The sequence below is a fragment of the Astatotilapia calliptera genome, chromosome 13, assembly GCF_964374335.1.
Source record: "Astatotilapia calliptera chromosome 13, fAstCal68.1, whole genome shotgun sequence".
Lineage (NCBI taxonomy): Eukaryota > Metazoa > Chordata > Actinopteri > Cichliformes > Cichlidae > Astatotilapia > Astatotilapia calliptera.
In genome coordinates, this window is record NC_137434.1 from 10,818,270 (window position 1) to 10,842,686 (window position 24,417).

The 24,417-nt window shown below is 41.4% G+C and overlaps 1 protein-coding gene across 1 annotated transcript in view; it reads left to right on the top strand.

The window, feature by feature from the left end:
* The window catches only part of macrod2 (mono-ADP ribosylhydrolase 2), a 399,684-nt gene that overhangs the window by 116,092 nt on the left and 259,175 nt on the right, over positions 1-24,417 (top strand). The window contains exon 4 of the mRNA XM_026190215.2: positions 4,020-4,049. Coding sequence (XP_026046000.2) covers positions 4,020-4,049 — 30 coding nt within the window. The remainder of the gene's footprint in view (positions 1-4,019; positions 4,050-24,417) is intronic.

The following is a 24,417-nucleotide window of genomic DNA, read 5'->3' on the forward strand; positions in this document are numbered from 1 at the left end:
TAGCCTTTGTTGCTAGGAGCGTTGGCTTCTCTGCCAGCTGCTTCTTATTTGTCTTATGTCGAAGACCTGTTATTAAACCAAGTCCCCGTTCTATTTCACTTTTACGTGTTTCTGTTGATATGCATGTGGGCTGAGCTTGTTGAATCTGCGTGTTACCGATACAGTATTTTGTGTAAAGAAAGACATTGTAATTATTCAATGAGAGAAAACAGGAAACGGTGATGGGGGTGGGTGGATTGGGGGCTCATAAAAGCACATAGCAACATTTTTACCTTTCCCCGCAAGCACACATTCATCGAACTGACTGCAAAGATGAGAACACGCCTCATCTCCCAGTGGGCTATTCCCATAAACACATTAAAAAAGTATCTCGCATCTCAACCCCTGGCCTACCCTGTTCACTACTACCACTGCTCTGCCTCACACACACATACACATGCAGGAGAGTTGTGTCAGACTGATTAGCAACCACATCTCCAATCTCTGATTAGGTGTGGAGTAAATGAAGCGCCCCCCTCAGGCATGCATTTCCATAATGTCAGGTAATTAAACCCCAGTGTTTTAATAGCTCAGGAATAGGAAGACTCCCCAGGAGACTAGACAATGATGATAGACTTTGCTGAAAACTAGCATAGTATTAGCTTTCTTTAAACTGGCACTGAAACTACCACTTACACTGTGCTTTTATACACGAATAACTTCAAACTTTGAAAATTTATATCATGCAGAAAGATATACACTGATGAAAATTCCTTTAGTTTAGTGTTTTTTGGCTTCTGAGCTTCTTCTGTGATCTTCAAACATGAACAGAAAAATGTCCCGACCTGGTTACGAGAGGCTGTTGTAGAAACGACGCACATTCGAGTTGCGTGCTTTCTGTTGATGGCTGTCAGATTCCTGAGCTAAACAAAGGCTGGGAGAGCACGAGTGTCTTTTTCATCACAGAAAAACCTGGAGAGGTGCTATTGTAAACATGACAGTGCATTGTCAGTACATCCCTGTTTGAGTTGCTGTTTTTTTTGTTTGTGTATGTTGGTGCTCATATTGTATGTGCACACACATACACACAACAAAGGGCCTTTGATGAAACACATTCTGCAGTGGGAGAGGTTGTGTTTTTTTTTTTAACAACTGAAGTTATGCCCACTCATGTTGGGTGCCCAAGTGAGAACAAAACAGTAATGCTTCCACAGAAACATCCAGAAACTGAGTGAACTCCAGAAATCACTTATACATGTAATCAGACCAACAACAACAAAAAAAAAATCATAAAAGCCACAGGACTTTGCTGTGATTGGATTACTCTCCCTGATAGCACACGTTCATTATCTATTACTTCAGCACAGAGCATTTCTGAGAAATAATAAGCTTTTATTAGGGAAGCATTGACTGCTAATGATACCCGATGCATAGCTGGATCTGAGGATCATTAAAGGCATGGCACGGTGCATGGTTCCTCCAATATCCGCTGTATGAACTCCGCTTCAAACACATAGTCTACCTTCTTCCAGAAACTTTCAAATTAACAGATGTACTTTAAATCCCCTCTAATCTTCCTTCTCGCGTGTATAAAGAATGTATCTTACGGGGCAAGAATGAAAACAGGTTCATTTTAATGATACTCTCTCAGCTGGTATATCACAGTGACAGTTAACTACCAGTAAACTACAGTAAATGGAGGGGACTCGGCCATTCGTGAACAGCACAGGTCATCGTATGAGTGGTGATGAACTAAATGGTCTGAAAGCGAACAACAGACATCAGTGAGCTACGCTTTACCTCAGGGGTCTTCTACGTATCTACAGTATGTCAGAAGCCTCGTGCTAAAGCCTTCCTCTCAGCTAATGTGCTGGAACAAATTGCTTTAGAAATGCAGCAAACCTGAGACAGGGAGTGTTGACAGCAAGCTACTGTACACTTTTATGGTACATAACACATTTTCTTTTTTGGCAAGTGCATATTGTGACGATCATGTCAGTTATTTGGTGTTTAAACTTGCTGTGGATATGTGATGGTAGTGTCCAGTATTTATGTGACCAAGAACGGCATAACAATACGATCGCTGCTGCCAATATTCTCATCCAGCCAGAATTCACGCCAGCAGGCTGCTCTTTGTCAGTTTTTCTTTTCTAGTCTACATAACGTCAGGGAGAGAAGGTGAGAGGACAGCCCCACTCACCCACTGAGGGACTGAAGTGCACAGTGAAAAACAAGGGGATTATTTTTTAATTATTTCAAATTTGTTAATCATGAAAAGCTACAAAGTCCAGAAATAAAAATGTAAAGTTGGAAATGAACATATTAGGTTTTCTTTTAGCAATGCATTCGTGGAAAAACTGAAGCTAAAGCATAGAGTTCCACCAGCTGCAGTTTTATTGGCTGATTCTCATTCAGATTTAGGAGCTATAACTGACAGAAACAAACAAAAAGCACTTTTCCATCAATACAATTTTTTTCTTGGTCCTTCACCCTGTCAGCAGTCAGACTGTTTAATACCCACGCAGGATAAATACTGTCTAAAAAATACATGTGTATCATTATTGCTCCTACTACATTGTAGTGAATTTAACCAATGTGGAATTAAATGAAGTCTATGTCTAAGTTATTTTCATATTAAACTGCAATAAATTACAGGATCTTTTTTTTTTAATACATTTATGTTATTTAATTTCTTTTTTTTAATTTAAACAACTGAAAATAGGTGCTCTGCAATTGCAAGTAGATAAAAAATAATTACATGTAAATGAGTTGCTGTACACACAACTTAACCTGACATATTTAATCATGTCAAATTAAAGTAGGTACAACAGATTTGTGTAACAAAACAAATGTCAGTTACTTACCATAATTTCCCTTGTAACTGCTTTAATCCTTTGCTCATACAGAGGCTGCTAGCTCGTGGCCAACTCTGACCTGATGATTGGTTATCTTCGACTTTAACCACTTTCCATTCGTCAGCTTCTTTAAAATGTCCATGTTCAACTACCTTAGTGTGTTTGATTAGGGTTGTTGTTATGTTGTTGGTTCCCCTGTGGTTTACTTTGGGGAACTTCAATTGCAGTGAAAGGCTTCCACACTGATGACATGTTAGCACATAGCTGTGAGTGTACGTGACTATTTGCCTGTGCTGCTGCGTGCTTTTTTCACATGCATGAAAGGGATGGACTCGTATTTCAACTTATGGCAGGTCGGTCACTGGTCCGGTCAAAGAATGCTGGAAATGAGCTCAACCTGGTTATTGTCCGGTTGATTGTTGCATCACTATTAAAACTGATACCTTGTCCTAGTGATAGAAATTTATTTTTGTTTATTATTTTTGCAATAGTGTGAAACTCTAGGCCAAGGTTATATTTCATATACTGCACAGTTACCTACAGCATACTGTTAGTGTTGATTACAGTGGACACACATAGTAGAAACAGTTTATTGCTTGCAAATATATCTTCCAGTAGTACCATAATTTCTTACCGTGTCTCCATCAATTTGTGTGACATGTTCCCCAGAGAGATGAACAGACCCTGCAAAGCCATGACAATATCTGGATTTCACTGTTGCACAGTAGTATACAACTGTCTCAGACTGCACACTACTCTTAATTGCTTTTAATGAATCACATGTCTTATTGAGCACAACCGCTGTGATTTTGCCAAAGAAAATCCGCCAAGGAGTGTATATTGAGTAGCTGCTGACTGAATCACACATTTGTTGCCAAGTTGCTAATTTGATATTTAAAGAAAAAAAAAACTGCCTCACACATTGATCATTTTTGTCAACTGGAGATTTGATAAACAAACTGTTGGATGACATTCATGTTATATTTGCTAGACGGAGCTATTGAAATGTGTCATTATAGGCTTTTCCTTTCAAAGCCATGCAAAAATCTGTAAAATAACTGTTATTATTCGAGCCAGTTTCAGGCTCGTCACGCTGTGATCTCCTGTGCTGTTGAATTATCCATATTTATGTATGTTTTTTACATTTATTTTTACTAAATGCACTTTTTTTCCTTCTCTTTTCAGCAAACTCCAGTCTTCTGGGAGGAGGCGGAGGTGAGTGAACGCTTTTGTTTTTCACTATCGCGTCCCATTGATTGCTCCTATGGTAAAGCAATTAAAGTTGCACTTATCAGATCAGGCATTCAGCCCATCTGTTTCATTGAGTTCATGGCAGATTTCAGTGTCTACTTCAAGTGTCTGTGTTAAATGCGGCTGAATGTAAGGCCAAAATATTAGAGCGTGGTACAGAGCAACCTTGCGCTGTACCACACTGAGAGATGGTCATTACTTTAGCAGCCTGCCGAAGGACATTATCATCAAGGCAATGCTGGAAATCTGAGGCAGCCGATTGTGGTGTGGGAACAATGGTTAGGGAGTGGAATGCTACCGCCCAATCACACGGTTCTTCCTTTGTAAAATTTGACTTATGCAGTGACATGATTGAAATAATCATTCTTTACTGCAGTGAGATGAGGTTTTGGGTAAAATGCACCAAGTTACACTGTTAATTTTTAGTCCCCAGGGAAATTTTTCATATGTAGGGATGGTATGACAATGAAATAAGGTCACTGCTTCAGACTTATATGTTTATCCAGCCACATTAACAGCCTTCAGTTGTATAGTCGGATCACGACTATGACAGTCTGCCTTAGCAGAACTATCTGTCTGATATAACTAATCAAAATACGTATTATAGATAAATTCTTCCCTGTGTTGTGTTTTATGAAGGTCTCTATCACAGCAAACATTTTATTTCTTACGCCACATTTTAATGCAACCATCAAACAGCATCTTCACTGTATCGTATATTGCCATTTTTCCCAATGTGTAGGTTTTTATAGCCTGTATCATTTCATTCCTGTGTTTTCTTTAGTGAGAAAAATGCAGTATTGTGGATGATTGGTTCATCTGCTTTCTTTCTGGGCAAAACTATATAGGTTTTATAATTTTGTGTACCAAAAAGAAAGGCACATGCTGCACCTTGTGATTACGATGCTTCTGCATTTATTCAGTCATTAGGGTTTACCACCTGGCAAAGATGACTCATCAGAAGCAAAGGACGGGCAAAAAGGAAGATCAAAGCCACTCAACGGTTATATGCTCTGTGCACATGGTGTCCATTAGAGTGTACATTGAGCTGTTGAAATCTTATTCGCATTTAATCATGCAGCTTGGAGTGGCCCTTATCTCGTCTGATACATTTTTAAGACTGCAAACTTGCCGTGTAGAATCTCAATCCATCAGCAGCATGAAGAGGCCCTCAGCGCACAGCCATCTTAGGAATTTCTGTGATTGAGATCAGAGGGTCACAAACATGCTTCTCCATAACCAAGCCAGACCCTGTAAAGCAGGTATACTGTCCGCCTGAATGGTGTCTGTCTCCGCTGCGACTCGCGCTATCGATTTGCCGTGTCCAAAGAAACACAAGAAGCAATTCTCTTTGCTATTACATTTTCATTATTGTTATTTTGTGCCAGATTACCTTTTTACAGTTCTTTAAATCCCGGCCTTGGTGATTGATCCAGTTTCTATTTCAACTAATAATAGCTCTGAGGATATTACAGATTGCTCTGTTTCATAACAGCAGCAGCGAAAAACGGAGGCGAATTGGAGGCTGTCAACATGAGAACGTGAGATCTTATGTGTCAGTTAATGTTGTACTTTGCAAGAAAACATTTTAGCTGATTGTAACCTGCAGCTGCGCTTATTAACTCCAGAGGAATTTCTAATTGTAGCAAGTGCCATTTTTTTTGAGAGCAAAGCCTCTTTTCATTCCTAATTGACTTCCAGCGATGCTATTCCTAAGTTACTGGCACAGGATATGAGGTCGGTTAACTCAAAAATGACCATGAGGTGAACAACATGTATGTCATACGTCCTTTATGTGTATTTTTAAGAAGAGTAAAGGAAGAAGCCAATTTCCACTTTGCCACAATTTGCCACAGCGGGTAGTCTTTCTGTTCTTCTTTTTTTTTGGCCGTGGTAAACAACGATGACTATAACTAGAGAAAGATTACTATTATCTACCAGGGAGCTGAAATTGTTATTTTCCCCCTAAAACAAAGCACTACACCGTTTGTCTTTTATCTGCATGAGGCCAAGAGGGGTTTTATCTTCCAGTGTCTTTATCACTCGAAGGTGTCTGCTAAACCTGCAAAACTGTTCTCTCTGTTGTCACCCTGCTCTCCCTCTCCACCTCTATCTGCGGTTTGGCATGTGAAGACCTCCTGCCTGGTGGCGGCGAGGATCGATGTGGAGAGGAGATGTGCTCTCATATAGGGTCCTCCTTATCTCCCAGCTGTCTTCTCGGGGCTCTGCAGAGGGGTAGCTTCACAACAGGATGATCCATCATGCTGGCCTCACACACCTGAGCCATGTGTAACTCTTAACAGTTCGGGAAGTAGGACTCTGAACAGCTCAGGAAAACTGGACATAGGCTTTACTTTATTTAAGTTAGTTTACCACCTAGGTGTACTTTGAGCACCCCTGGCTTTGCATGGTCTCTGTTATTTGGTCTCGTTTAGACGTCTTTTCACAGAAAAAGGTTTTACTTCTCTAGAATGCATCAGTTATTCAAGCGTGGCATGTGGTCACAGCAAAACAGAAACAGAGTTTTGCTGGTGATTGTTTTGTCGCAGTCAGAGTAATGTGAAAAGATGGAAATAAATGACAACAAAGCTCTTTCTGAGCCTTTTTCAATGCACAGGAACGCTGCATTATATTTCTTGCAATAGTTATACAGAGAAACGATTCATAAGAAAAGATTCTTACGCCCTGATGCTCTATTAAATCCTTAGAAATCACTGATGGGAATTTTCTCTGGGTTATGCCTCTTCAGTATTATGTACGCAATGGGGTTAACCAAAATAGCACTGTTATCTGCTTTAGACATGTTGGTCTCACTGGGATTTCAAACATACATAGAGGGAAATAACAATGATCTCTGATAATAGCATCCCAAATAGGGCCTCTGTGAATAGAGGGTAATTATGAATGGTACCAGGTTGCTCTTGTGATGTGTGTCACAGCATGGCTGGATGCTGGATGCTGTCCCAAAAGAATAGACCTAATGTAAACATCACATTGCCTATTTTGCCTTCCCCGTCCCTTTGTCTTTTTTTTATCCACACACACACAAACACAAGCATTCAAGTGCAAACAGGGCTATGCAATGATACCATGAAGCCCTGTGTAGCTGGAGCGGGGGAGCTTCACTTGCCTTTGATGTCTCCATCCAGGAGGGGAATTTGCTCATTAGCATTCTAACCAGAACCATTGCCCTTTTAGCACTAGGCTTTAACTAGACCACCCAAACAAATCGTTCTTCTCAGGTTGGACCTCCTTTCTGTGCTCCAGTCAAGCAGTGGGTCACTGGCATGGCTTGTTGTGTGTGTCTTGGCTTGGGCTAATTCAGCCACGACTGTGGTCACTCTCTCAACCCGTCCAGAATGACACAAAGATTCTTTAAAACAGGGCTAATAACATTAAAAAAGTCTGCATTTTAAGTGAGCCCTAAAACAAATATATATCAATGTCGACGTGGTTATCGACGATGCCTGCGCTACTCGTTACGCAAGAGCCGCGGGCCTTTAGCACTCTTCCTATCCTAAACGCTGGCATGAGTCATGGCAGGTATTAACACATTATAATAGATGAGAATAATTATGTTTGCTGTCGTGGTGCTTACGTCCTTTGTCCTCTTCTGCAACTAAACATGTCATGGGATGCAGGCTCCCGAAGATATGACAAGGCAATCGCTTCTGCCTCTCCTCAGATGTGAAATGATGTGAAAACGCCTGCATGACGACCGCGCTTTACAAACACAGTTAACAGACGCAAAACAAAATGTTCCGAGCTCTGGCCTTTAAGTGAAATATGAGAAAAGATTGCTCATGGTGAAATTATCCGATCAGAAGCGCAGAGCATCATCATCAATACGGATGCACCAGCACTATGCTGTAAATGCAAGGCTGGCCATTATCGCAACACAACGGTTAAAAAAGACAAAACACGTGTTCAGTTTTAAGACATGTTTGAATAATCCTTTGCTGAGATTCCTAAGTGCTCCACTGTGCTTATCTTTATCTCCATTCTTTATGCAAAGAGCTCTGTTTTCTTTTCCTGTCACCTCCAGGTGAACCATTATCCTCTGTCTGGCTCTTACCCGGGGCTTGTTTATTGAGTCGATTGGAGGGGACCATGCAGGGCGCTGTGCGGTTGCAGGGGGAGGGGTATAGGTCGAGATATAGGGTGGTGTTGGGTGACGGTTTGGGCGAGATGACTTTCTGTCCCTTACACAGCTCCCTGGAAGCCCCCAGACTAATCGCTCAAAGATGACGTATTATTCTCATAACTCAAAGATTACACACTATGCTTGACTGATGGTCCTCAGTTCACAGATGGTAGTAACAGCCATTAGCATAACTTATGAGAGAGATAGCGTATTTCCCCATGGAGTAACCTAAATAATGTAAAATGATAAATTGAATGCAAAGATTCCTCAGTCAGTGGGGCACCCTTGGGATTTACTTATCTCCTCATATTTAGAGAAGAGTTAGTTACACTCTGATCTAGGCCTGCCCTGTATTCGTGGTGCAATATTCCATGTTCTTTTTTAAGCGTGTTCAAAACAGCAGTGATGTACTGTAACTGTATACTGTAGCACTCAGCAATTCTCTCTCTTTATCCGTGTAATTCAGTGACAGCAGCTCAGTAGGCTTGGGTCAGGACATGTGCATGCAAGTATGGGAGTGCCCTCTCACACTGGTTTTAGCCAGTCAGGCTGATTTGAATAATTGAATTAAAAAATATATTTGAATTGGCCCCATTCTTGCATAAGCAAGGAAAGTCATTTTGTAAATTGCACTTACTTAGTGAAATTATAAAGCAACTTAACTCTACAAATCTCAAGTGTAGTGAACTTTTAAGTGAGTGTATGCATTAAAACTGCACTGTGTGCTACCATTGAAGTGTTTCCTTGCCTTTATTAAATGTGTAGCACAGTGTAATGCAGGGGTTATATGCTATAAAGCCAGAACAATCTCCTCGTCTTACTGGAATCTAGATCCGTTTCCTTTTTTTTAAAATCAAAAGTGCTTTTAGTGTCTTGCAGCAAGATGATAAATTATTTGTGTTGTTTGCAACTGCATCTTCACCTAAAGCGTCTCAGCGCGTCAGTCATCATATTGAGTAATTATTGCGTGAGAAGCGTCCTCATGCCGCCAGATCATTTATGACAGAGGTGCTGTGATTTAGAGGGCGTTCCAGTGAAAGTAACAGGACAAGGTTATCTGCTGGACTGCAGTTTGCGATACCCAAATAGTGGTGAAGATAACATTGCCGTGTGAAAGCTTTCGCGTGCCATTTCTGTCTTCCCATGCCACCGCAGAGAACAGCCACGATGAACAACCCCCTCTCTTGCTCCTCATCCTCCAATCAGCAATGATGGATGGACTAATTGATGCAGAGTGATTGGGCCATTTATTTTATCCTACAACAGTGGGTTCCATATTTAGGATTAGCGCTGCATTATAATGGGAAGGGAAGAAGACATGGCCGGCGAGCGAATGAATTCGAGGGGGGTAAAGAGGGACACTCTGAGGAACAGTTATAAAAAATGTAGAGACAAAAAGAGGAAGAGAGAAAACACTCATGCAGCTGTTACGAGCAGCGTTAACAGGACTGGTTAGTTGTGAAATGCTAAGCTTATGAGGCATAAGGGAGTGTTCCAGAGAGTTTATGGTGTGGTCAGTATCCACGAATAAGAGCGGGTGAGAGGGGCATATAGTTTCCACGTGTCCCAGTATCCCTCGCTCAGCCTATGAATCATTCATCTCTGTCCCCATGTATAAATCAAGCTGCCCGCTGTTGCCTGCGGCAGTCATGTCATTAGCTCGTTGATGGCATCGCTTGATCTCTGGCACTGCAGTGCAGGTGAGGGAAGGGGTCTAACTTTAAACAGCACACATAGCAGAAACATATCAAACTTTGTAGAGCTTTTGCTGGGGGCTGTGGTATAGTGAGCTTTATGGAGCCGTAAAGAAGCATGTTTCCTATGCATGTTTTCTTGAAACTGCTCTCACATCTGCCATCGGGGTGTAAAAATGATCTTTCAACACTGTAATTTGAATGTGCTTTTTGAGAGCACAAGGTTACTACAAGTCTGACTTTGTTGGCCTTTGAGAGTAAAGCAGAGAGAAAATTAGGTGTCTATGATGGAGACTTACACCAGAGGTTCTCTAAAACATGATCACCTATTTTCTATGTCATTTTCAGGCTGATCCAGAGTCTTACGTGGCCTTTTGCCACTAAAGAGTCATTTGAGGTGAAGAGCTTTACTTCTCTAGAATCTCGTCCATCGCCTATTGAGCGAGAAGACTGAGAAACCCCGGAGCCTTATCGGTTTTAAATGCTAGCTCTGCCAGCCACAGAGTGCTGTTACACTTTGACTTACAATCATGGCAAAGTACAAAGTGCATAAAATGCATATAAGCAGTCCTCGCTTTTTTGAACAGTTGTGGTACATACCTTTTGGCGTCCACCTTTCTTTGCTATTGCACACATTTGAATGTTCCTACCTCTGAATCATTTTGTTGCAAATAAATATATGTGATATTACAGTCAGGGCCTCTGCTTCCCTCAGGGTTGCTGTTCTAAACATATTGGAACTGCTTGTTTTACTTCATGTTCCACCCTTGCAGCGTCTCTCTCTGCGTTTTGTGCTCTCTTGCTGTCTCTGAAAGGAGAGATATTTTGCACTCCCACAACATGTAGATTTCAGCTTCTCGGTAATTCACTTGCTTTTGTACAATAATGGATATTCAACCTCGTTTAAGAATCGTCCACCTTATTCTGTCGCCCCTCATTGAACACAACGTGAGAATATCTCCACAGGGCTCAAGGAGCAGGCAAGAAAGTGTCAATTTAGTTCTCTTCCACACTGCATCACACATGACCTCCCCACGTACCCCAAACGTCCCTTTTGTTCACCAGCATTTCTGGGTCACTTGTTAAGATTTTAGACAACTCAGTGCATTGCCAACCACAGTGTCAGAGCACATTTGTATCGTGCACGGGCTTTATAGTGGCCGTTTTGGGGGTGGATCCTGCACAAAATTAAAGGTGCTGTCTGTTTTTGCATACATGTGTCTGTGTGTATTACATATATGCCTCCTATTAACTGTGCACTGTCATGACAGTGGCTGTGAGTCTAAGTGGTACTATGGAAGCATTTGCTTGCATGATGGCATGTCTGTGTGCCTGCCTGAATTTAAACGCCAGTGTGCTTGTGTGTGTGTGTGTGTGTGTGTGTGTGTGCGTGTGTGTGTGTGTGTGTGCGTGTGTGTGTGTGTTGTGTGTGTGTGATCCTTACTCTGGCATAACTGGATGCTGAGTTGTCTTGTCAGTTGACTCAGTGGTCAGTTTTGGTCCTGCTGCCCCCAGCAACGCACTGTGGAGTGATGAGATCTGACAGACGGGAACAGTTCTTAGCAGGGCACTACCCCATCCCATAGTCCCGCCAATCATGGCAAGGCTATTACAAGGACATCAAGAGCTTAGACACACGCTCACAAGTGATTCAGCACTGGCTGACATGCCAATATACCAATCATATGAAACCCTGTCATTTTTGAAAACATTTACCCAGGATTGCATCCTGAGAAATATTTTGTTCCAATAACACAGAAGGGACAAAAGGGAAATAGATAGTCTGAAATATACGTTCAGGTATTTAAAAAAAATCAGCCAAACACTGAGGCTCACTATAATATTAAAAAAGGTAAAAAATGAATTTGTGATGACTTTCTTTTAAAGTTTAACAATTAATGTTCTTAACATGGTGGTTCAATTTATTTCCTGTACCCTTTATACTCTTTATATTGTATTTTTACTCTGCCTTTAAGCAGAGCCATTAGCTAACTCTCGAATAAGCTCACTCCTTGAGCCAGCCACAGTGAGCAGAATGATCTGTTTTAACTAAATGCTTAATTTAGCACATACTACACAGATTATTTAATAAAGTCAGCATGCTACCGGTGTGGCCCTGAAGTGGTCTGTGGTATAATTCTCCTTCAGCTTCCAGTTACTGTTATTAACATGAGACCACACAATACTGATGGGAGGGAACCAAATAGGTGTGGTAGCTGGTACAATTACTAATCTGCATTCTGTGATGTTAATGTGCCATGTACTATTCTGCTATGTTAACTGTTGTTAGCTGCTGGACCAATTCCGTATGGGCTGATTTAGCAAAACGCACACGTGCAAACTGCACGTAGCCGAGGTTTGCATTTTGCCCCACAAATAAACATCCAAAGGCCTGACTGCTCCTGACTATAAAAGTGTACAGTTAGATTAAGGTGGTATATAGATATAAATCCATACACTGCACTGATAAAAATCGCAGCGGGAGTATTTAGGTGAGAATATCTAAATTCTGGCTGGTGGCTGATTAGTGGCACTGTTTTTTTACGCTATCTGTGCAGAAATTGACCCGCTACAGCCTCGTGCCAACTAGTAACAAACTGTCAAGCTTTCTGCATCTCTCATGGGGCAGCCTAGTTAGCTGTGTCTGACAGGCCTCTTGCCTACAAGAAAGGTTTGAGTCCAGGGAGGGCAGAGCAAGCTCCAGAGGAAAACTGTCATCTTTTTTTTCAGACCACAGGGAAGAGGAGGAGTTTCTCTCTCCCTTCTTCTCTCTGTCTCTCTCTTTTTCACCCTCCCATCCTTCCCTCTGTATCAGCCTGTTCCCCTGGTGAAGATCTTCACTTTCCCACTGCCTGTTATGCTCCTCTTAGCCTGACTGTGCAGAATAAACAGATGGGTGTCAGAGGATGAAACACCAAGCTTCCCCGAGGAGCAGGGCCCACCGTTTTTTTAACCCACTCGCAGTTTTCTCCTGCAGGGCCGCAGCAGCCATCCCAGTATGCTAGCTGAGAGTGACACCAGGACAGGCAGTTAGACTGAGGTGAAAGACGCTCCATGTGTCCTTCTTAAGGGAAAGATGAGCGTTTATACCACGGGGATGATGCCCGCCACTCCACCTAATCCTCTTTTCCCAGACACTTCATTATCACCTGCATTCTGCAGCCACAGTATGTGTGTGCTGGCAGATCTCCGAGGAAAGCTACAGAAGCTCGCGTAAAAGTGCAGTGTGAGGAAGGAGCACTGAAAAAGCGAGAGAAAGATGAGGAGGATGGCGGTATGAAGAATGACAGTGGATACGCAGAGTAAAAGGTGTGGTGGAGGTGGAGAACAGATGTCAGACATAGTGGGTGGTAGTGAGAGGTAAACAGTCGGCTTAATGTCTTCTCATTTTCTCTCCACATATATCCATATATATATGTATATGTATATATTTTTTTCCCCCTCATTTCAGAAGCCGGCAGGATGCCAAACTGTCACCCCATCAAACACATCACTTTATCAATTAAAGTGAATAAACCATTAGTGGATTTAGCTAAACAGCTAATTAATAAGCATTTTTGTAGGGTTTAAAATTGACAAATTACATAAAAGTAACAAATTGAACTAAACGATCACATGTATTCTAGGAGAAGATGTTAGATAGGACTTGATTTTTCAATGTATACAGACCAATTAATACCAGTATATTTGTTGTTTTCTGTGTCGGGCATGAGCAGAGACGTCTGCTGGGAAGAAGATTAATTTCTGAGTGGGAGAGTGCAGCAAAGCTATTTGAGCCCACTGAAACATGTTGGCTCTCTACTGTGAGACTCGCATTAGCACATGCCATAATTGATGGAGGAGCATACTTAGCAGTAATAATGGGCATGGGCTTTATAGGGGGTGGTATCAAGACATTATTTTCAGAAAGCTCTAATTAAGCTTTTTTGCTGTGGCTTTGGTGCAGCAGCGACTGTCCAGTGTCATCGGGAATGCTTTCTCTGATAAACACGCCGCTTGCCAATCGGTTTGTTCTGGGCCTCCAATGTGCAGGGAAAATAAACAAGTTCATCAAACAGTGCGAGACAGCGCTCCTCTCCACTGACTCTAGTCCTGGCCCTGATGAAACGGCAATCAGCTCAGTGCCATTGGGAGCCATTGTGTTTACAGTCAGTGGGTGGATAGACTGCTGCTAGCTGGGGGAGATTAGACCTTTGAGACCAGCTGGGACATTCCCACCACCGTGCAACTCCACCTGTGAAATTGCAAACGAGACCACGTCCCTCCCCTCGACCTCCGTGGCTGGTTGAGTGATCAGCACGACACTGACACTTTGCGAGGTTGGTCACTCAAATTAAAGTGAGACCCGGTGTACACGAGAGCGTGTGACTGTTTTGATGGTGGAGGCGCATGAAAGCAGACACAGCTGTAGGTCAAGATGTGGGTGGGAAGCGACACAGTTGACTTTGATGTCACTTCTCCAACCACTCACCTCCCTGGAACGTTTCTTCCCGACTCAGATTGAAGATTCACTCTTGAAAATTTCCTGCCGCCGTCTTTAAAATAATGAGCGAAAGTTATCACGGTGTCGCCGTTTTTTCGCAGGCCGCGTTCTACATAAACAGGGTAAACCTGAAGGAAATCCAGCAGGATAGAGGGTAGATGTGAGCCTCAGCTGACAGCCCCTGGAACGTGTTTCTCCCCCTTGGTGGGGCAGCGTAGAAAACCTCACCAAGCGTGACAATAACAGAATGCCAAAACACGGATTGGGCCAAATGAGCTGTGAATGCAAACAAAGTAGCGAATTTGTTCTGTGGCATTTGGGGTGGACACGTGTCCCCTCAGCATGTTAAATACTGCACCCAGTCTAACTGACAGTCAGGAAGGCGGTGAAAAATGAAGAATAATTAAGGAAAGACGGAGGAAGAGACAGAAAATGAAGAAAGGCAAACAAAGCAGCAGTGATAAAGCCATGTCTCACACGGTTATTGATGTATATATATATATATACGTTCTTATTCTAGGATTGCTGCGTTTCTGCAGCTATGCTGTTTCTTTGGATCCCACCAGAGATTTGTCATGCCTTATGGTAAATTTACTGAAGCATAAGCTGAAGCGCTGGAGTACTTGTTCTGTTTTGTTATCCACTGAGAATTTCTTGGTCTGTATATGACTTCATATTACCTCATGAATATTGATATCCTGTAATTTGTGTCTGGCTTACGTTCGGATGCTTCTTTGTGCTTTATGTGTAAAAAATACGCACACACACACACTGACTCTATAATCCTGAGTCTGGCTCAGCTGTTAAATGTTTTATTTACTGAGCCTTGATGAGATAAGAGCCGGGTGTTTTGGAATGTCTGTCTGAGGACATCTCTGTGTGTGTACGCTTCTTTTAAGTGCTGATTGGTCATTTGGCATTCGTCCCTCAACACCAAAATGGACTCTTGGAGCAACTCATGAAGGCTATAAACATAAGCAGCTGATAGCGGGGCTATCTGAAAGAGGGGGGAGAAAAATAATAATCTTGATAATACACATTTATTTTGAAACGTTCTGCGGGGATATTCAACAAATGCATTTTAGACTTTTAAGGGTGTTGCTGATTAGCGAGGAGCTTAACGGTTTGTGGGGAGAGATTGTTGCATATATTTCAGTTTTTCAATCGCTCTCTCTTTCTACATGTAATACTGAGGCAGGCCAGTTAAGGAATCAAAAGAGCCTAACTGCACGGAAAATGGATCTGTGCTGGGTGGCTTGTTAATTCCCTGGTGTGCCTCCTGAGGTGAATCGCTGTCGATGCGGACGTTGTCTTTGATCATTCACAAAGCATGTCGTAGCAAGGTCTGCACAGGCACCCAACAGATGGTCATTAAATCGTGCGTTATATTTTACTGGAGCTTTTTTTACATTCCTGCAAGATCTCTGGGCTTTTATTGCTGCTGTTTAAGATGGCCAGCATGCTGATTGTAAACAAGCTGAGACTTTTTTTTTTGCGAATATGCCAATAGAGCCAACAACAATGTGCATGCAGACCTTGCATAATTCTCACTCAGAACGTCCACTGCTTACAGAGACATAACCATTAGACAGGATTAGCCTTTAAATTTTTATTGATTATAGGATGTACTTTTTAAAAAAAGTGTTTAAGGTGTAAATAGTGTAAAATGGTATGCGGCCTGCTCTGAAGAAGCTCACTGTTTTTAGATGCCAACAAACCCTAACAGAACCTTGCTCACCAGCTGAGCAATAATGATGACCTCTGAACTCCAGTCAGCTGTGCTTCAGCAGCTCGCCTAAGTGTCAGTAAGCATCACGGAGACAGTAATCCCTAATTACCTCTGTATGATTGGCTACTGACCAGAAATGGAAATCCACCTTAATGATGTATGTCATCTAGCTGGCATTTAAATTGCTGACTTCCACCAGCTACCGCAGTAAAGCGAGAAACAAATGTTCAAATCTCTTCAAGGTGACTCTGGTCTGGACCTGTGCATACAGAAGCAGAAAGCTTGAGAACGAAACTGCGAAACTATAGGAGGTAATGGAAAAAGAAAATGTTGATGAAGTTGTATGTAATGCAACTTAATCTGCAAACCTAGCCAGCGGTTTTGTGGTTTAGCAAGGCTTCACCGGTTACTGGATCCAACTTGGTGCTGCCTTTGTTTTTCATCGCGTTTCTTTAACACACGATATGCTGTATGTCTCAGCATGCACTATAAGAATGTTATGCAAAAGCAGATATTAGAATTAAATAATTCGGTGTTTAAAGTATCTGTTTTTGGCTTGCTGTAACTGTGGTTTATGCCCATCTGTTTATATTTTTGCACATCCACATTCAGATCCAAGTGCAACACCCTCCTTTAACCTGCTTGAGCTTGAATATATATTCATTTGCATTAAATGCAATTCTATTTCAGTTCAAACTGTTGCAAATGAACTCTTTTGAACACCCATGCAAACTCCTACATAAGCCCACGTTCTTTATTCATTATTTTGTCATGTGAATTTTGCTGCACCATATAGCCTTTCCAGATCTTTTCATATTAGCAGGCAAAATGAGGGACAAAGGCTATGTGTTATGTTAGTATGGAGGCCAAAGTTCCTGACAGGGCAATTTGCTGTCTTTTCTTTTTGGTGAGGGGAGACAATAGACAGCTGTAGGCTCATTCGGGTTCCCTGTGTGCTGCAGTGTGAAAGCAGCTTGGCTTTTTGCCCCTAGGGTCAGTGCAGGGATCTCAAACACCACGACTGATGAGCACTAATCGGGCCTCCTCGGCAAACACAAGCCTTTCTCTGTAACCTTCAAGCCGTGAAACACAATTTCCAGAGGCAGCGGGGAGTCCGGGGGACCACGAAGTCAACAAGCAAATTGGGGGAGTGGTTGCAGAGCACACACAACACACAGTCAGTACATCTGTTTTCAATATAGCAGCCTGATAAGACCCTGCTTTCAGAAGTAATCCGAATTAAAAATGTAACAACATTTATTTGCCTATATTTCACATTTTAATATAGAAGATGTTTGTGAAAACAACCTTGTTGTAAATAACTTTTTATGTTGTTTGACAATACTGATGTAACATTTATTGATCGTACCAATTAGCAGTTTATAAAAGTGGTTGCTACATAGGATGAACGGTCTCATGAGATCCGGTGCACCAGACCTATAATGAATTATAAATCTAATTTTAGTTCCCCAATGTTTTTATATTTATAATTCATCCCTCCGGTAATGTTGAAGCTGTGCTTGTGTTCGAGCTTTATTGCGATACTTTATCTTATACATTGACACGTCTGCTGGTTGTCTATGTAAATAAGAGCAGACAGACTTAAGAAACTAATAAAAAAGTCTTGTAAATAACATAAACTAAAACACCCAAAAGGATCATTACATTGTAATTTGAAAACATGCAATAATACTTGCATATTTATTGACCTTCCTTTGAAGAAGCATTAATTTGAAGTGTTTCATCTTTTACATATGAACTGTTTTGATGACAGCGTAGCGTTGACCTCCTTATTTGACAGATGTAACCACCCATACACGAGCAGCATTCCTTTCATTGCAGCAACGACTGGAGCTGATTAAAGAATTGAAATGGTCCATTTAACCCCTAACACAGGCAAGACCTACCTGTGTGATGGTACCATTACTTTGCAGTAATTCCTGCAGGCGGCAGCTTGAATTGATCCCCCCTCAGCCATCAGGAAGTTTTAGTGCTGCTATGTGTGTGCTCAAAGCCCAGTTTAATAAAGCTAGCTGGTCATGAGCAGTTAAACCAGAGGAGAACAATAAATAAACAGACTCGCTCTGTCCTCATCTACTCTACCACCACTTTCTTCTGTACCACTTCAGCCACATGGCGTAAGTGCTGCATGCAGAGAGGTCAGCATGTGGGCATGGCTGGCTTCTATCTGGGTCCGGCACTGACCCTCTTAGTGCCATTATTAGACCAGCACATCTGGGTGAGGGTTTTATTATATATTTATAATATATAATATAATATGTATATATAATATAATATATATATATATATATATATATATATATATATATATATATATATATATATATATATATATATATATATATATATATATATATATATAGTAAACTCTAAATAGTGTACTTTATGGGAAATCAGTGTTTTTATTATGTATAAACATGGTGATAGGAATGTGTTATGAGACTGCTGCCACAACACAGGCCATCGGTGGGGCAGATTGATGTTGAGGGGCCTGGCCGATGGAGATAGAGTTTATCTGCTGCAGTCTGGGATATGAAATCTAATCACATGAGTGCCAGGTGAGGAAGAGCAGCCGCAGATGAGCCACTAACGCACACCATCACACTTGTATTCAACAAATGGCAAGGAATTTCTCTCTGCTGGGTTGAGACAGGCGATAAGCTTCAGACAAGAACGCTCTCGCTCCACAGATCTGTCTCTCAGAGGAAGAGGAAGTGAATGAAAGAGGATGGCATTAGAGAGAGAAGAGGGAAAAAAGGTTAGCTATGGAAAACGTAAAAAAAAAATCCCGAAAAAACTCTCAAAATACCCGGCAGCCAAAAATAACATACCACCTTGGCATATTTTTTGTTAATTGTACTCTTCACAATATGATCTGGTTTTTCTATTTTTGTTTGAGTGTAGTCAATAAAGGGCTTAAAAAAATCCAAACACTATGTAAGATAACAGAGAGTTAAAAAAAATCAACAAGTTTACATTAATAATGGATTGTTGTTTCTCTCAATACATCCTCCAAACCCATATAAAGCCCTTTATACAAAAGCATTAAACCAAGCTTTACTCACAGCCCCAGGCTTCTGCGCCTAGGTGGTTTGTGTTGCACTCTTTACCTGCACTTCAGCTGTATTGATGCCACAGGTATGATTTCAGTGCTGTTTGAAGCTGCATCCACACAGAGAACGATTTGTTGTTCGTGCATTGCATTGAAGCTGAATCTGAGTGCCTAGGTATCCCTACAGTATATTTACTACCCTGTGACACACAGGCTTCTCGCATGACATCACGTTGCTCGAGAGTTGTCCACCATGTTGGATGTGACACAACCATTGATTCCCAGGGAAAAAGGTACATCCCCTGATTGGCTGATGAGTGGTTCCTGCAGGCTGTTGGCTATTGCTAGAGCCTGCAGCGCCAGAAACCTCTTTGGGCTTGCTTTGCTTGCTAGCAGATTGCTGTGATTGGCTGTAGTTTGCATGGAACATGCCAGCTTGTCTGCTAACAAGCAGGTTAGTGATTAGTAAAACTTCAGAAAGTGTGATACAAACCACAAACGGACAGTGTTCGCCTTCAAAGTAAAAGTTGCCTCAGCGCTGCATTTTAAAAGGTATCTTTGGTCACACTTTTTACAGTTTCATGGCCACTTGGAGAGCAGTTGGTAAGTGTTTGCAGACAAGTTGGCAATTTGCTGTTGACCAAAGCAGCTGTTTGGGGAATTTACCTTTTTATTTGTAATGATTGGTGTTTCTCAGGGGCTTACTGATTGATCTCAATGCCTGTGTGACTTGAGCTTTAGTCACCAGCAGTCCTGCACTGGGACCTACCTACTTCATGTTAACAGTGTTGATGAAGTTGATGAATGTTATTGACTTTTGATGTTGTTTGCTTGCCATGTTGCTGCTGATCTCTTCTGTTTGGATGCAGAGTAAGCTCTCCATAGTTTGAGCCACTTTTATATCATTTTTAAAAAATAGGACCCCTATTTCAACCTGTGTGTATGTTTTTTTTGTCTTGTTTTTTTTTTATCTCCTGCATTCTTTCCTACATCTTTATATCAGGGCTCTTTGGTATCTTAACTTAGACACTCTTAAGTTACTGACTATAGCCCAAAGTCCCACATAAGACATAAAATATGCTTCTGTCTAAATGAATTGCTTGGATTTATGACATAAGGTGATATGAGTACCGTACATATACAAGTTTATGTTCTTCCATGAATATGCTTTCCCGTGTGTCTGCGTTTTTATGTATCCATCCATCCATTTATTTTCTACCACTTATCCAATTCATGGTTGCATTGGAGATGAAGGCTCTCCCAAGACATCACAGGGCAAGAGGTGGGGTACAGCCTGGACAGTTTGCCAGTCAACACATAGAGACAGATGACCATTTACGGTCACATTCACGCCCAAATTAGAATCACTGGTTATCTAACAAGCATTTCTTCACACTGTGGGAGGAACACAGAATAGCCTCAGCCGGTTGGTGGATTCGAACCCAGGACCTACCATTTGTTAAATATGATAAAATGCCGTTTTCCTTTGAAGACTTCAATTCTTATTGCTACTAACTGCTATGTTGTGCAGGTAACAGACCAACACATGTCTCGAGTGGTACACATGGAGCTACCTGCTGCTCTAGTGAAGCTTCACCAGCATGTACTCAGTTTTAAACTTTGGTCTTTGTTTGGATTCTTAAATCTTTGAAACTTGGTTTATTTTTGAACATATAGTGTACCTGCACTTACAAGTTTGATAGTGAGCCCTGAAAGGAATCAGCAACTTGGTACTTTCTGTGTTTTACTTGGTGTAACAGGCAGGAAGTAAAATGCTTTTGAGTGAGGGTCACACAGTGTGCTACACATGGCTATGGCACACTGCGCTGAGATTTTTACTGACTTTTATGTACCACATAATAAATACATTTTTTTTTAAATAAGACATATGTGGATATATGTGGTAAATGAAATAAACTCAATGTCAAGATCAGGAGAATCATGAGGGAAGGATTATTTTTCCATGTTATCTTTTCTCACATGTAGCACAGGGGGTGCAGATGCACTCTTCCTTGGTATTAGGAACGTATGTGAATAGTCAGCTAGATGATTAAACTCAGTGCCCTTGCTAGTCCACCTGAAACGCTCGTAGGCGTAGGTTAAACAAATTATTCATATTTTAATAATGTACAACTCAAAGGATGTTATGTAGCCACCTGCCCTTGGTTGGGGCAGCAGCTCAGGCAGACGGCGGCACACACTATCTCTATCTATCTCTACGTCTCAGCAATTCTAGCCTGAAAAACAGTTTTATGCATGTTGTGTCACAGTGAATTGACATAGAAGCACTTGAACAAGGCCGTACTTAACTATATGCTATGCATTCATTCAGCTTCAGGTTAATCTGCAGGGAACCTGGTGATAGCACTGCTAACATTAGCCATTCTCTTTAGATAAATATGACGCATTTCAGCTGTATTTGAAATACGATTTGATTATTTAAAATGTGGTTCATTGTTTTCAATGGCTCCTAAATACAAATACGCTGTTTAACCTCATCCATCGGCTTGAGCTCAGTCGGGAGTCTTTTTTCCCTTCTTAATTGACTAATAAATGATGCTAGCATCAGTAATTGCTATAGTTACAAAGGGCTGAACCAAGAGAGATGATGCATTCATTGTAAATGCCGCCATCATCATTATTAATACTATGGACGTTTACACGTGGGGGAAACAGGTTTAAAAAAATGTTCAACACCAGAAACTCCACTTTGCCGTGTGGCTATTAGGGCCCCAAAAATGTTATGAAACAAACTCCTATTACTCATTGAGCGGCAGGATAATCATTTTGACAGGACTTTTAGATGGAACGGGCAAAGAGAGAAAATTACAAATCTGAGGGAGAGAATCAGCAAATGGGAGATGTCCTCTTTGCCTTTAAGTTCTCCCTCAGTCTGAGACGGGTAATGGGTGCGCAGTGTTTATCCTTTATGAAATACATGTCACAGATGTCACAAAAAGAAAAATATTTAATATTTAGATTTTTTTTAAATGCAATCTCAAGCTAAAATGGGAGTTTCACTCTCTGAGTTGCGATGTATTATCCTTTATATGCAGTCTTCTGCCCAGTTTCTCATCTCCTGGTCAGAAGAATCTTATAACGCTATTGTAAATCTCTAGAGACCAAAAGGTTCAACACTCCAAAAGTAATGAATTTGTCAGAACACGTTCAGTATGCTGTGCTGTATATTAGCCGTTAAATCCCACTTGCCCTAAGTTCATATATATAGTTTCTGCGAAATGAGTGTTGGAGGGTGTGATGGTGATGATGACCTCTTCACCCGGTCACTGATAAAGCCATCAGATGTCTTTATGAAAGGGCAGCTGGATACTTCTCTTATTTCCTTTACTCGCCCAGCATACCTACCCATCAACAACCACGTGCTCATCCTTCACGCTTCTCTCGAACTGGCGACCCCAGACTAGGATGCAGTACCATCAGTTTGCCAACACGGAGATTGTTTTTCAGCCATTGAAATTTTACCCTGCAAGATCAATGTTGCAGCTGGCCTGAGAGATCCCAGAGAGGACTAGAAGGGGGGTGAGGTCAGGGTTTTCTCCCAGACTCCCTGTGGTGTGTTTAGGGTAAGATCGGGCACTCTGAAATCAGTCTTTTTACTGACAGCTGAGGTTTAGTCTTCAACCGGGGCCTGACAAGACCGGCTGGCCTGGCTGATATTCTTAATATCATTTTACCTGCTGGCTCTCAGCTACTGATGAAACTTTCAACAACTCAGATAACATCTAACTTTGATAAGTTATTTAAAACATGTTTTTCTTTTTCACTCGGGCCGGGTAATTCCTAAACTGCAACATTTCCGTGTTCCCCTTCGTATCTCATTAACTAATCTGTTTATTCAGAGGAGATGAAATTGGAGATGAAGCTGCTTTTTCTGCTCTGCGTTACAGGCCCGACCCACCCCATTGTTCTTTTATTCTCTCATTTTTTTTAATTTTTTTATTTTGCTTGTTCAAAATTAGATGGATGCAGAGTGATTTTATGCTTTCAGCTTAGTAATGGTATTATGCAAAATACCATTACCCTCAAAAGGACACTCCAAAGTGTGGAAGTGGGTCAAGCGCTTATTTTAAAAAGGGGTTATCTGTGGAGTTGTGGAAAAAAAACAACACAAACACCCATGTCTTCCTTACTCTTAGCTTCGAGAGCCATTCAGCAGAGAGGGAGACATTTTAGCTGGAATGATGGTGAGCAAAGGTTTCCTGTAACTAATGGTCATTGTTAGTTTGGTTTAAGAAGCACACTAGACTGAGACATCCAGAGCTCCCATACAATATTTTTCTTTCTTTTTTTCTTTCACTCCCTTCCTTTTCTCAGTCTCGCACTCTCAGCTTGTAAAGGTGCTGTTGAGATTCTGGTGAATATGCCATAATGGAAGCTCTTTGTTTGCTCAGGTGCCGATCCTTCACAATGGGCGGATAATGGAAGAACACTTTAGAGACAGATGTTCCCTCTTCATCACACTCATCAGTGTGACCCTCTTTGAAAGGAAAGGGAGGGACCCGAAAGAGAAAAATCATATTAGACAGATATGCCGTCCTCTATCCTTTTGCAGTAATTTTAGCTGTTTACATGTTCAAAGCTTAATCCAACATTGCTGTTCGCATGTTCTAAAGTACCAGAGGACCTCTGTAAGACAAGCGTGCCTGCTAATCATGTTGACCCCCAATAATTTGCTTAATTCAGTTTAGCTGTGGAGCTACAAATGAAAGGTGTCCCGTCAGCTCAGTGAGCGTTCATTAAAACAAGCATAAACAGAGCAAAACAGAAAAAGCAAACAGAGGCATATTTCGGGTTGCTGCATGGCACACTTTTCCAGAGTGTTTATTAGTTATGGGTCACCTTGAAGGTTGAGGAGTGGATGGAGGGCAATCAATAGCAAAGCCAATAAGGAAGCAAGAGGCTAAGGTTAAGAGAGTAATCCTTGATGGTAAAGCAGGAAATCTATAAAAAGAATGATTTCTCCACTCCTGCAGGGTAGAAGATGCTGTTTATTAGAACAAGGTTGAGGCCAGAAACACGGGGTAACACCAAGTGGAAAAACATTGACCTACTCTATATCTATATTAGAGATGGACCGATCCGATATTACGTATCGGTATCGGTCCGATACTGACCTAAATTACTGGATATCGGAGAAAAATAAAAAATGTAATCCAATCCATTAAATATCACGAAAGCACCTCACAAA